General features: G+C 66.2%; 1 protein-coding gene across 1 annotated transcript in view; it reads right to left on the bottom strand.

The window, feature by feature from the left end:
* EMIHUDRAFT_117742 (hypothetical protein) overlaps positions 1-3,145 on the bottom strand; it is a gene marked incomplete at both ends in the record, with an annotated part of 14,141 nt that extends 10,996 nt beyond the window's left edge. The window contains 5 exons of the mRNA XM_005772519.1: positions 163-258; positions 1,633-1,671; positions 2,154-2,258; positions 2,467-2,502; positions 2,681-3,145. Of these exons, the coding sequence (XP_005772576.1) occupies positions 163-258; positions 1,633-1,671; positions 2,154-2,258; positions 2,467-2,502; positions 2,681-3,145 (741 nt within the window). The remainder of the gene's footprint in view (positions 1-162; positions 259-1,632; positions 1,672-2,153; positions 2,259-2,466; positions 2,503-2,680) is intronic.
* Between the last annotated feature and the right edge of the window lie 10,566 nt (positions 3,146-13,711).

Here is a 13,711-nt window from a genome sequence, read left to right as displayed (position 1 = left end):
CGTCTGCGAAAGTTTAGATCATAGGGGGAGATAGGGGGGCCATAAAGGGAGATAGGGGGAGATATGGGGGAGGTACGGGGACCATACGGGGAGATATGGGGAGATATGGGGAAATGCGGGGAGATACGGGGAGATATCGGGGAGATACGGCGTCTCTAGCACCGACTCGAGCGCCGCGAGGGTCGCCTCGGCCTTGCCCGCCGCCGCCGCCGCCGCCATCGCCGCCGCGCCCGCGCGGATGGCCCGCTCGCGCAGCACCTGGCGGGAGATGTGGGGAGATGTGGGGAGGTGTGGGGAGGTGTGGGGAGATGTGGGCAGATATGGGGAGATATGGGGAGGTATGGGGAGATGTGGAAGAAATATGCGGCGCGCCTTGGTCTCGGGAGATATGGGGAGATATGAGGAGAGATGGGGGAGATATGGAGACATGTGCGGCGCGCCTTGGTCTCGGGAGATATGATGAGATATGGGGAGATATGGGGGAGATATGGAGACATGTGCGGCGCGCCTTGGTCTCGGGAGATATGGGGAGATATGAGGAGAGATGGGGGAGATATGGAGACATGTGCGGCGCGCCTTGGTCTCGGGAGATATGGGGAGATATGAGGAGAGATGGGGGAGATATGGAGACATGTGCGGCGCGCCTTGGTCTCGGGAGATATGGGGAGATATGAGGAGAGATGGGGGAGATATGGAGACATGTGCGGCGCGCCTTGGTCTCGGGAGATATGGCGAGATATGGGGGAGATATGGGGACATGTGCGGCGCGCCTTCGTGTCCGGCACAAGCGCCCGCACCAGAAGCGACCCTCCCGCCGCCGCAAGCAGCTCGTCGAGCAGCGCCGCGGTCGCCGCCTCGGCTTCCTCCGCCTTGCTGGCAGCGCTCGAGCGAGCGGCCGACAGGATCCTGCAACATGTGCATGTGCGTGTGCGTGTGCGTGTGCATGTGCATGTGCATGTGCATGTGCGTGTGCATGTGCATGTGCATGTGCATGTGCTTGTGCATGTGCATGTGCATGTGCATGCGCTTGTGCATGTGCGTGTGCATGTGCGTGTGCGTGTGCATGTGCATGTGCATGTGCATGCGCGTGTGCGTGGGTGGAGGCGCCGGCCTCGGGGCCCGGGGCGGCGGTGTCGTGCAGAGTGTCCAGAGCACTTCATGTGTACGATGGGGGTACGGATGCAGTGAAGACGGCGGACTACGCGCCGATTGCAGCCATATATGAACACGGCGGGGGGAGATATGGGGGGAGATATGGGGAGATATGGGGGGAGACAAGAGTGCGCCATATATGAACACGGCGGACTACGCGCCGAGTGCAGCGGAGTGCGTGCCCTCTCGATGCTTTGGAGACAAGAGTGCGTCATTCTGGTTCTAGGCGCGAGATATGGGGAGGTACGGGGAGGTACGGGGGGAGATGTGGGGGGAGATACGGGGAGATGTGGCAGAGATGGGGAGATGCGGGGAGATGTGGAGAGACACGGGGAGATGTGGGGAGATACGGGGAGATATGGGGAGATACGGGGAGATGCTCCGCTTGTTAGGGCACGAGATGCGGGGAGATATGGGGAGATACGGGGAGATGTTCCGCTTCTAGGCAGCCGCGAACCTCTCAAAGTCGGCCGGAGAGACCTTCCAGCCGGCGCCCTTGGAGGCGACCACGGCGCGCGCCTAGTGCCGGTTGTGAGCGGTGTGTGTGTGTCTGTGTCTATCTGTGCCTGTGTCGTCTGTGTGTCGCTCCAAGCCGCCATCCCCTGACTGGGGCGTCCGAGACGCTGGCTGCTCGTCATCTCGGCATCTGTCTCTCCGGTGTTCGGTGGTGAGTGTCTGTGACTGGGGGCCGCGGCAGGAAGGGGGGGGGGGGGGGGGGGAGGGGCAATCCCTCCAAGCGTTTGCCGCCAGTCCCAGCCTCTGGCTGCTCTTCCCTCTCTCTCTCGGGCTGTGTGGAGGCCCAGCTGGCGGGGTGTCCTGTGTGTGTGTGTGTGTGTGTGTGTGTGTGTGTGTGTGTGCGTGTGTGCCCAGTCCGAGCCTCTGGCTGCCCTTCCCCGTCCTCTCTATCTCGCGCGCCTTCTCGACCGCCTCAGCTTCGGGTAATCTCGGGTAATCTCGGGTAATCTCGGGTAATCTCGCGTCATCTCGCGCGCCTTCTCGACGGCCTCAGCTTCGGCCGCCGCCGCCCTCGTCGCCGCCTCGCCAGCCTCGTAGGCCGCCGAGATGCGCTCCCGCTCCTCGATGGACGCGCGGACCGCGGCGAGCTCCTACCACACCACCCACGGGACCTGAACCCACGCTGGATTCGATACTCTGGAGGTGTGGGACGCGCGCACGGCGGCGGCGAGCTCAACGCTGAGCGGCAATGGCCAAGTGCTGGGCAGTGCGGCGTGGGCGAGCGGAGACGGCAGCGCGGGCAAGATGCGATGCGATCTCTCCCCCTATCTCCCCCTCTCTCCCCTTCTCTCCCCAAACCTCCTCGCTCAGCGGCGGCCGCTCGGGGATGTCGACCTGCGGCGCGGGGTCGGGAGCGGGGGGCAGCGTCGCGGGTCGCCGCCGCGCTCGGCCGCGCGTGCGCGCCGGGGTGGGGCCGGGGCAGAGGGGTGTTTGAGGGGGGAGAGGGGGGGGGGGAGGGGGGAGGGGGGGGAGCGAGCGGTCTGCTGCCCCGCGCCTCGTGAAAGACTCGGACCGGCTTTCCGTCGGCGTCCACCTCGGGCTCGGCAACCTCCTCGACCTCGCCGGCGGGCGCCGGCGCGGCCTCATCCGCCGCCGCCGCCGCCGCCGCCTTGGGCTCCTTCTTCTTCTTCGGGGCCGGAGCCCCGCCCGCCGCCGCAAGGGCGGCGGCTGCGGCCGCCGCCTTCTTCTTTTTGGCGGCCGCCGCGTCGTCGCCACCGAGGGCTCCCTTGCCGTCGCTGGCGGCGAGCTTCTTGGCCTTCCTTTCCGCCGCCGCCTCCTTCTCCTTCTTGAGCCGCTCGCGCTCCTCCCGCTGTGCCTGCAGAGCACTCCGCTCGGCGATGGCGGCTGCATGCACCGAGGAGTCGGCAGACCGCGCCTTCATGCCGGCGGCGCCTCCTCCGCCCTGGCCCTCCTTGGCGGCCTTCTCGGCGTTCTTTTGCCGCGCCATGGCGGACTTTTGAGCGTTACCGCCACCCATTGTTGTAGTGGAGAGGCTGGAGCGTGGAGAGGCCGCGGCCGCGTCGCCGCGGCAGATGTTTTTGGAATGCCGGAAAAGAAGAAATCATCGTCAAGGTGAGGTGTGTTCTTCACCTTACTAGATGACTCCGAGGAGGACGAACCAGTGGAAATCCAGTTGTCAGATGTCACGATGCATCCGAAGGGGACCCCAGCGCCGGCATCATCCGTAGAGGCACGAGTGTTCGAAGAGAGAGTGGACCTGAGCAACAACATGACTTGGAGGCAAATGATCGGAGTGGGAGTCAGAAACGTGGTCCTTGCGCGAGGGGAGCTCGATAGACTCGAGGGGCCAGGATACGCCGCGAGGAGGACGGAGTTACGCCGAAAGGCGAAAGAAGCCGCGAGAACAAGGGACCGGCAGGCGGCGGCGTCACAGGACGAGGCAGAAGAGAACGACGCGACAGAGGAGGAAATGACAAGGGAGAGAACGACGAGAGTGGGACGACCGCGAGGTGGCATGAATTGCAGCGAGAAGCGGCGAGAGACTGCGAAGAGAGATAGGAAGAGGCAGACTCCCTAGGGTGGGCGACGGCTAGCGCACCACACACCTCTCCTTAAAATCCCTGTGTGGTGGCGGCGTGCCGTCCTCCCATCCCTCCCTTGGGTTGTCTGTTTTCTTTCTTTCTTTCTTTCACCTTACTACATACATACATACAGGTGTGTCGCTCGTGCGTGTCGTCATAATCTGTCCCGCGTCCACCCATACCGCGTTGGTGTCCAGTCCGAGCCTGGCTGTTCTTCACCTTTCTACATACATACCCGAGTACAAAGCGCGCCTCCTGCGCGCCTCTCCGAGGCGCTGCGCAGATGGTCTACGAATCATAGAGGCTCAAGTGACAAGTCCACACACACACACGCGGGGGACACACCGCGGTCACCCGCGGGTGCCATCTCGCATCTGCCATACACAAAGCATTACTCTCACGACACACGGGCAACAACAAAACAAACTCTCTCACACGGGGATCGGGTGGAGCGGCGGCGGCAGAGGCAGTGGCACGCGCGGGCGGACGGACTCGGACGGGGCGAAGCAGCGACCGCCTGGGCGGCCGCTGCTCTGTCTGCCAGAGCGCGCCGTCTGTGCGCAGCTCGAGCGCGGTCAGGTGCACAGGGAAGCGTGGCGGCGCGGGGAAACGCGGCGGCGGTGGCGAGCAGGCGAGCGGCCCGCGCGCGGCGAGGCGGACAGGTGATCGGCAGGCGGGTGATGGGCCGCAGAGTGACCGCGCCCAGCGATCGGAGGCGAGCCGATCGTCGCTCGGCCGCTGCTGACCTCGAAGGCGTGCGGAGCGCGACTGTCGTGTGTCGGGGGGCGGCCGTCAAGTGCGCGACGTACGGGTCGCTCTTCATCGGCCAGTCGAGCGGCACTCAAGTCGAGACCGAAGGAAAGCGTGACGGGTTTGAGGGATTTGAGCCAGGCACTTCGAACGCCCGTTAAATCTGCTTTGCCGTGACGAGGTTGCCACGAGCTCTACATCTCTACAGCTCTACAGCGCTCTACACTCTACATCCTCTACACCCTCCCTCAGCTGAGCTTGAGCATTGCGCAGCGCGGCTGCTGGTGCTCGAGGGCGGCCGTGCGGTGGCGTGAGGGCCTGATTGATGGTGACCTCGTCCTGCTGCATCAGCGTGCGCAGCATGCTCCCTCACGCGGTGCTGAGACATGCTGGTGGGCGACTGGCGCCAGCTTCTCAGTGCTGTCCTTGGCGTTGTGCAGCATGTCGCAATACTCCTGTAGACTCGTGGTAGACTCGTCTACCAAATGGTCTACCGTCTACCCGGTCTACCGGTAGACGGTAGACGGGCCACCCCTCAGGGTGCAACGGCCAACGCGGTCAAGCGGCTGTTCACTACCAGATGAAGGACAAGGTGCGCAACAAGCTCTGGAAGCGGCAGCACGAGGACGAGGCGAGCTGGTCGACGCGGTCGTGGCTGTCGCTGCAGGCCCAGCGCATGTCAGTCGCGCTGCAGCTCGCGGCGGCGTAAGAAAGAGATTGCCACCGAGCATCCGAGCTCAGGCTCGCCGCGGCGTCGGAGGACGCCGCCGTCGCCTAGACTCCCCTGCGTCAGCACGTGCCTCCCCGTCTTTGTACCCCGTTTGTGCCGCGTTACCCGAGTTCATTGATTGATTGATGTTCATTTAAATAATAAGAACCAGTGAAAAACCTGTGTCTTCACAGCGAGCAGTCGACCCGCACAATGCCGCACCCGCCGAGTTTGCAGCCGCGATTCATGTTCTGCACCTTCACGAGCATCCTCGCCGCGGCGACCGCGCGCCAGAGCGTCTCAAGCCCAACAGTCCGCGTCGGCGGCCCTCGTCCTCCTCCCGGATCTTGCATGCAAGACGGCGGCGGGTGGCGAGCGAACGACGCAGTCGCGGACACTTCTCGAGTCCCGACCAAGGATTCTGTCAAGAACGAGGCGCCGCCGGATGCGGCGTCCGCCCCTCTCACGATTCTTGAGGCGTCCATCGGCCTCCGCGCCCCGATCGGCCCGCCAACGACCAAGCCGACGGACGGCGGGCGAGCGGCAGCGCCCCAGCACCTCCTCTTCCTCCAGAGGGACCGGGCCGTCGATGCGCGCCTGACGGCCGCGCTGGGGGAGTTTGCGTGTCCCGCAGAGCTCCGCTCGACCCGGATCTCCGACTCGAACGCGGTCGAGTCCGATCGCTTCTCCGTCTCAAGCGGGTGCGCCGACTGGCAGCGCGCCTGCGCCTTCTTTGCCCGCGCGAACTCCTCGCTGCTCGAGGTCGGGCAGGGAGAGCTGAAGCGGGCGGAGCAGGCGCGGCGACCCGCACTGCACTTCCCACGCCGCTGCATCGGCTGCCACACCGTCACCACTCTGGCTATGCCCACCCGCAGCCGCTGCCCGGTCTGCCTGCCCTGTCTGCCCTGCATCAACACTCGCTCCTTTGGCCCCTCCAGGTGCGCACCCGCCACCCCGCCACGGCGGAACGGCGATTTTCGCTCGTGTCCGAGGAGCCACCAGGCTGCTGGGCCGCCTCTGGCAAGGCCCAGGCGTCGCTGCCCATCCCGGCCCGGTTGTCCGAGACTGAGGCGGTGCCCATGCATCTGCCGGTTCCGCCAAAGACCGAGGTGGCGGAGGATCAGCGCAGCGAGGCGTCGCTGGAGGAGCTAGCGCGGCCCGCGGAGGTCTGCGCCACTCAGATCGCCGACTCGAAGACGGTTGAGTCGACCGATCTCTTCTCCATTTCAAGTGACCTCGCCGGCTCGCGGCCACGCTGCGCCTCCTGCATCTGTGCCGACTCCTTCACGCTCGAGGTCGAGCAGGGCGAGGAGGAGAGGGCGGACCAGGCGATCCGAGCACCGCATCGCCAGCCCGTCTCCCCCCTGCCCCTGCCTGCCGCACGGCCTCCCCTGCGTGCCCTGCCAAGCCACTCGCTTCTATCACTCCTCGCGCCTCTTCGCAGCGTGCCTGGCGGACTGTCGCCCGCGCCTGCCTTTCCACAGGCCGAAATCTTCATGGCCGAGGCGGACACGGCCGGCAGCTCTCTTTGGCCCCTCCTCACGGGTGCCCTCATGGGGTGCTTGGGCGTCTCTGTCGTGGCGCTGAAGTGGAGAGGCTACAAGATGGACGGCCAGAAGCGCTCGAGGCGCGCCAAGGAGAACGAGGGCATGGCACTGACTGGCACCGCTGGCGCTTGCCGCACTCTGATCGTCTTCTTCTTCTTCTTTGTCGCAATGGTCGGCCTGTGCGGCGTGACCAACGAGGCCTCGACTGCGAGGTACACTCGGTGGCGCCGCGCCATGCCGGGTCTCCTATCCGTCAACAGCATCGTACCCGAGTCGTGTCCCGCCGACGCTGCTGGGAAGGCCCGGAGGCTGGTCGAGACGGGCCTCGTCGGCGCGGTAGCCTTGCATCTCGGCGGAATCGCCTCGCTCGAGCCATCCGCCGCCCATGTCCGCGTGGCCGCCGCCGCGCTGCTCGTCGGCAGGGCGGCCGCGTCTGCCACGGATCCATCAGGTGAGCCCCCTCCGCCCAAACCGCCGTCGCAGCCTTCTCGAGCTGGTCGAGGCTGGTCACGCGGAGCTGCCGTACTACATGCGGTCTGGTATCACCTCCTTCATCCCGACACGCTCGACGCGCCGATCGATGGAATGCCTTCCAACGGCGGCGCGCCCTTGCCGTTCCTCCACCATCTGGGCGACGCCGCACGACGCCGGCTCGACAACTCCTACATCGACCCGTCGCCGTCTCCCGAGCCGTCGCCATCACCCGAACCGTCGCCATCACCCGAACCGTCGTCATCAATCGACTTCCAGGTCACTGTGGGTGGCGGCAGCTACCCGTCCGAGGTGTCGTGGACCCTGACGTGTAGCGGCGCGTTGATCGGCAGTGGAGGGGCCCCCTACTCCGGCACCCTGTCCGCGCCGCCCGGCGAGTGTACGCTCGACATGTACGACTCGTTCGGCGACGGCTGGAACGGCGACGAGTGGGAGGGTGCGGGCTATACGTTCACGCTCGACTCCGGATCCTCCGGCAGCAAAACGTTCATCCTCGCCCCCCTCCCACCGTCCTCTCCGTCGCCGCCGTCGCTGCCCCCTCCGCCGCCGCTCTCCCCGGACTTTGTCGCCGCGGCGAGCGAGGCTAAGCTCCGCTCCCTGATCACGGAGGCTGCCTCTTCGCAAGCCGACGTGTCAATCTACTTGCCGTCCAGGGCAACCTTCAAGCTGGGCAGCCAGATCAGCTGCTCCTCCAGCATCAAGGTGACCGTCGCGAGCAGCGGCGAGGGCGCGACGCTCGACGGCCAGGAACAGACCGGGCTCTTTTCCCTCTCGGGCGGCTGCAGCCTCACCCTGCGGGGGCTGACCCTCGTCAACGGTAAGGCGGGTAGCGGCGGCGTTGTGTACGCTTACGGCGCAGGCGACGTCGAGATCATCGACTCGACGGTCAGAGACTGCAGGGCTACTGGCTACGGGGTGCGCCGCGTAGAGCTAGCCTCCCTCCAGCAGCGCCACACGGCAGCGGGGCGAGAGATGCAGAGGGCCACGGCTGCCTCACTCCGCTCTCTCCTCGCAACCGCAGTCCGGCGGCGTCGTCTACGCCAATCAGAACAGCGGTGTGGTCTCGATCATCGGCTCGGCCGTGACGAGCTGCTCTGCTCGGGTGCGCCGCGTAGAGCTAGCCGCCTCCAGCAGCGCCTCACGTTAGCGAGGCGAGAGATAGAGGGGCACGGCTGCCTCACCCCGCTCTCTCCTCGCAACCGCAGGACGGCGGCGTCGTCTACGCGTCTGCCAGCGGTGCGGTCTCGATAAGCGGCTCGACCGTGACGAGCTGCTCTGCTCGGGTGGTGCGCCGCGTAGAGCTAGCCTCCCTCCAGCAGCGCCGCACGGCAGCGGGGCGAGAGGTAGAGAGGACACGGCTGCCTCACCCCGCTCTCTCCTCGCAACCGCAGTACGGCGGCGTCGTCCGGGCCGTTAGCAGCGGTGCGGTCTCGATCATCGACTCGGATGTGTCGGACTGCAGGGCTTCCTCTGTGCGCCGCGTAGAGCTAGCCGCACTCCAGCAGCGCCGCACGAAAGCGGGGCCAGAGAGAGAGAGGGCCACGGCTGCCTCACCCCCGCTCTCTCCTCGCAACCGCAGGACGGCGGCGTCGTCTTCGCGTCTAGCAGCGGTGCAGTCTCGATCATCGGCTCGGCCGTGACGAGCTGCTCTGCTGGCTATGTGCGCCGCGTAGAGCTAGCCGCACTCCAGCAGCGCCGCACGGCAGCGGGGCCAGAGAGAGAGAGGGCCACGGCTGCCTCACTCCGCTCTCTCCTCGCAACCGCAGTACGGCGGCGTCGTCTACGCGTATGACAGCGAGTCTCTCTCCATCGCGGGTGTCGACTTCATCGACAACAGAGCGGGAGGGTCAGGCTCGGTGCTGTACCTGCTAGACCTCAACCAACGCTCCTCGATCAACGACGCCTCCTTCACCGGCAACACCGCTGGCGACGACAAGACGATACAGACAAACTCGCCGATAGACTGGGTCTGCCGCTTGGGCAGCTGGATGCCGGCCGAGGGCGCCTTTAAAGGCAACTTCAGAGCCTCGGAGTGCTACCCTTGCTCCGCTGGCTACTATGGGGCAACAAACAACCTCACCAAAGCCTCCTGCAGCGCCCAGTGCATCAGGGGCCACTTTTGCGAGGAGGGGACCGCCGACCCCGATCCCTGCCCGGTCGGCACTCGCATGCCCGCCCTCGGCGCGGCTAGCAACGAGAGCTGCATCCCGTGCGCCCCCGGCCAGCATCAGCCCCTCGCAGGAGAGGAGGAGTGCCTCACCTGCCCCGCGGGCTCCTTCTCTCCCGACGTCGGCCTCTCCGCTTGCGTCCCTTGCCCGCGCGGCGGCTACTGCGAGGAGGCGGGCGCCGCCACCCGCATGGTCTGGGAGCCGTGTCCCGCCGGCAGCTTCAACCCTGCCGACGGCTCCAACTCGAGCGCCGCGTGCGAGCTCTGCCCCGCCGGGACCGAGAGCGCAACGCGGGGCGCGGAAAGCAGAGAGACGTGCTCGCCATGTGAGCCCGGCCATTTCGCCTCCACGCCCGGCCTCTCCAAGTGCGAGCGGTGTGAGCCTGGCACATCTTCCGGCGCCGGCAGCGAGTCGTGCAGCGAGTGCGCTGCAGGCACTTACGCCGCCAACTCCGGCCAGGGCCAGTGCGTCCCTTGCCCCCACCCACTCAGCAGTGAGCGCGGCGCCGTCATCTGCTCCGTCTGCCAGAAGGACTTCTACCTGCTCCAGAGCGCCGACCCGGCCGACATCTTTTCCTTCCCGACCGACTACTGCAAGCCATGCCCGCCAAACGCCGAGTGCTCGGACGACACCACTCTCGCGACCCTCGGCGTCCCAGCCGGCTACTGGCGCGCCAGCCCCTCCTCCGCCGTGCTGACGGCGTGCCGCGACCTCGGGGGCGATAGGGCCGGCGAGGCGCGGTGCGCCGGCAACGAGCGCGGAGCCAAGCAGGCTTCTCGCCTTTTGGAGGAGGCGGGCTCGGACGAGTACTGCGCGCTTGGCTTCAAAGGCCCCGAGTGCCAGCTCTGCGCTGCGGAGAATCACCACCTCGTCGACGGCGACGAGTGCAAAGAGTGCACTCCGCGCGGCGCGGCGGCGGCACTCATCGCCGGCATCGTCTTCGGCCTCTGCGTCGCTTGCGGCCTCGCGGCGTGGGCCTATAGCATGCCGTGGCGGAAGGAGCCGTACATCGGCCCGATCCTCCGCTTCGCAGACCGCTCCGTCAAGTACTACGTCGGGGGCGGAATGACGGCCAAGGTCAAGATCCTGTTTGGCTTCTACCAGATCAGCACCGTCTTGTCCTCCACCTACTCCGCGCGGCTGCCGGACAAGTACACGAGCTGGACCGACAACTTGGCCGACGCGATTTCCATCGACTGGTCGGGCTTTTTCCTGCCGGAGCAGTGCCTCGGCTACGGTATGCGACTCCTCGCCGTCGCTCTCTCGCCCGTCGCCCTCATCGCACTGCTGATGGGAACGGGAATTGCACTGCGGCTCTACTACTGGCGTGCTGCACCGCCACCGCGCGAGAGATCGTGGTACGCGGAGGCGGCCCTCGGCCTCCTGGACTTCACGCCGGCCGGCCTCGTGCTCGTCTTCTGCTTCGTACCCTCCATCAGCGCCTCCATCTTCCGCGCGTGGAGCTGCCAGGCGCCTCCAGCTGATGACTGCCGCTGCTCACAACCCCACCCCTCAGGCCTCGCGATGTTCTGCTGATAGGCCTACACCATCTCTCCGCCGAACGAGCGCCTGGAGCAGGTCTCCTACATGCGGCAGGACGCGAGCGTCGAGTGTGGCACCGACGATCACGGTCCCATCACCGCCCTCGCCACCGGTTTCATCGTCCTCTGGCCGGTCGGCTCGCTGGTGCTCTTCACGTCGCTCCTCGCCGCTTGCTACAAGCCGCTGCAGGCCAAGTCGCCGAATGCTCTGACGCGGGCCACCGCCTTCCTGCACCGGGAGTACGAGAAGACTTGGTGCTGGTGGGAGGCGCTCGAGCTGGCGCGCAAGCTCGTGCTGACGGGCTTCGTGCTGCTGATCCCGGAGAAGAACGCGTTCCTTCGCCTCATGGTGGCGACCCTCGTCTGCTCGTGCTACGGCTTCATGCTTGCCGCCGTGCGGCCGTACAAGCGGGTCGAGGACAACGTGCTGGCCGTCGCCACGAGCCTCGTGCTCCTCCTCCTCTTCCTCGGCACCAACTGGAGCACGGTCTTCCTCGGCATCGAGGAGCGGTACCAGGGAGCCGACCCCGCCGATGTCCTCGGCTTCGGAAAGCTCAATGCGATCGTGGACATGATGATCGTCCTCGTTGTTGTTGCACTCGTGATCTTCCTAATCGGCGCCGTCGTCGCCGCCCGCCGCGTCGCCAAGGTCCCCACGATCCGCCTCGCCTCGACCAAGCAGCCCCCCGAGCTGAGCATCGGGACTGACCTCACGTGGCACCTCTTCCTCTCTCACATCTGGTGAGTCACGCAGCTAGGGAGGGTGACGAGATATCCGGACAGCACGATCCAACTCTCACCGTAACCATGCAGGTCGACCGGTCAAGACGCCGTCGGAAACATCAAGAGCGAGCTCCAGCTGCTGCTGCCGGACATCAAGATCTTCCTAGACGCGCGCACACGCTCAGCCGCGCTGCGTACGGCGACACAGTCCTCTGACCTCGCTCGTCGTGCGCTGTCAGGTGGACGATCTAAAGGATATCGGGGCGCTCGAGGACTACATCCAACGCTCGCAAGTGATCCTCTTCTTCCTTTCGCGTGGTTACTTCCGCTCTCAGGCGCGCTCTCGCCGCCGCCCTGTCCCTCCCTCGGGATCCTTTGGCTCTCAACGCACCCGAGTCTGCTGCAACCCTCGACACTCCCCTCGTCTCACCGCCCGCCTGCTCGCGTGCCACCAGAACTGCCTTCGCGAGATCCGCTCGTCGCTCGAGCAGAGCAAGCCGATCGTCCTCGTCCAAGAGGCGGACCCTGACAAGGGCGGCGGGACGCTGCAGGCGTTGCGCGGCGAGTGCCCCGACGACCTGCAGCAGGACATCTTTGAACAGGGCTGGACGCACACCGTGTGGATGCGAATTGAGGAGTATCAACGCGTCTCGCTCAAGACAATCGCCGAGGCGCAGCGGGACACAGAGCCAGCCGCAGTCCTCTCGCCCCCCACCCCGAGACCTCAGCTCCGGCGCCCTTGAACCGCAGGCGGTGCTCCTCTGCTCGCCCAACTACGCGAACCAGACCTCCCTCCCGCTCTGCGTGCCGGGCGAGCCCGAGAGCCAGTTGCTCGCCTTTTCCAAACAGACCACGCTCTGGGCTTCGCCGGCCAACGCGGGCGCCATGGAGCTGGCCAACGAGATTGCCGCCACTTTCCCGAACCTCACCGTCTCCACCGCCGAGGCGCCCGGGCCAGCGACGCACATGCTGCTCTACCTCAACGAGGACAGCTTCGTCAGCGACGCGCGGCTGGCCGAGCAGGTCAAGCAGGCGCGCCAGGACAGGCTGAAGATCGTCATGGCGCACGAGAACGACCCGGGCCTCGGCGGCTGCCCCTTCTCGAGGTTCTTCGAAGTCACGCCGCAGGAGCGGGCTGGGGTTGGGTCATGATGCACTCCATCTCAGACGCTTAATCGCCCCCCCCCACCCGCGTACCCTCCCTTGCAGGAGCTCATCGCCGGCGGGCTCTACAAGAGCCTGGCACGCTCGTGCTTCCCGGGGCGCCACCACCCGGCGCGCGTTTTGTCTCCCCCACATCTCGCCTTGCGCACCGGCGGTACACTCACCAGCCAGGGCGCTCCGTCCGCAGGTGTCGCTCGCGCTTCTGGCAAAGGACCTCGGCGCGACTCCCGCTCGGTCGGGCAGCGTCGCAAGGATGAGACGCCTCTCGGCCAGCATCGCCGAAGGTAGCAGCCGGCTCGTTCGCAGCCGCAGCTCTGCGACGATAACCACCGCGGGCGACGGCTCTGGAGGCGAGGCGACGGTCTCGGTGGACTCGGAGGAGTCGGCGGTCTCGGTGGAGGCGGTGCAGGAGCATGTCTAACCTTGGCGGCTGCACACACGGCAAACGCCATCTTGAGCAATTCACACGAGCATGCACCAGCGACCCGCGGGGCCGGGGAGGCGGGGAGGCGCGTGCCGCATCGCCGACCCCCACGGGTCTGGGTCCATATCCGTCGCGCGCTCTCGCACTGGGGGCTTTCGCGCAGGAGCGGAACTGCTGCGCGGCGCGCCTTTCTCGGGAGAGGCGTGGTTGGGAGGAGGGAGTGAGGGCGGGGCGGATCACATGTACAGCTGAGGCGCCGGGGCAATAGTTGCCTGCGAGGCGTCTCGCGCGCTAGCCAGGAGCGGCGGGCAGCGCTGTGGGTCCTGGAGATCGAGAAGGGATCTGAAGGGTGGGGGCGGAGGGGAGAGACCACGACTAGTCCCACGTACAGTAGTGAGAGAGTCTCGCATGGTGCGCACAGCTCTAGACAGCGCGCGTCGTTGCATTTTCTTGAGTGGGATGAGGGAACAACGAAAAAATGAC

This window comes from Emiliania huxleyi, assembly GCF_000372725.1.
Source record: "Emiliania huxleyi CCMP1516 unplaced genomic scaffold EMIHUscaffold_358, whole genome shotgun sequence".
Lineage (NCBI taxonomy): Eukaryota > Haptophyta > Isochrysidales > Noelaerhabdaceae > Emiliania > Emiliania huxleyi.
This window is presented reverse-complemented; position numbering and strand designations above follow the sequence as displayed.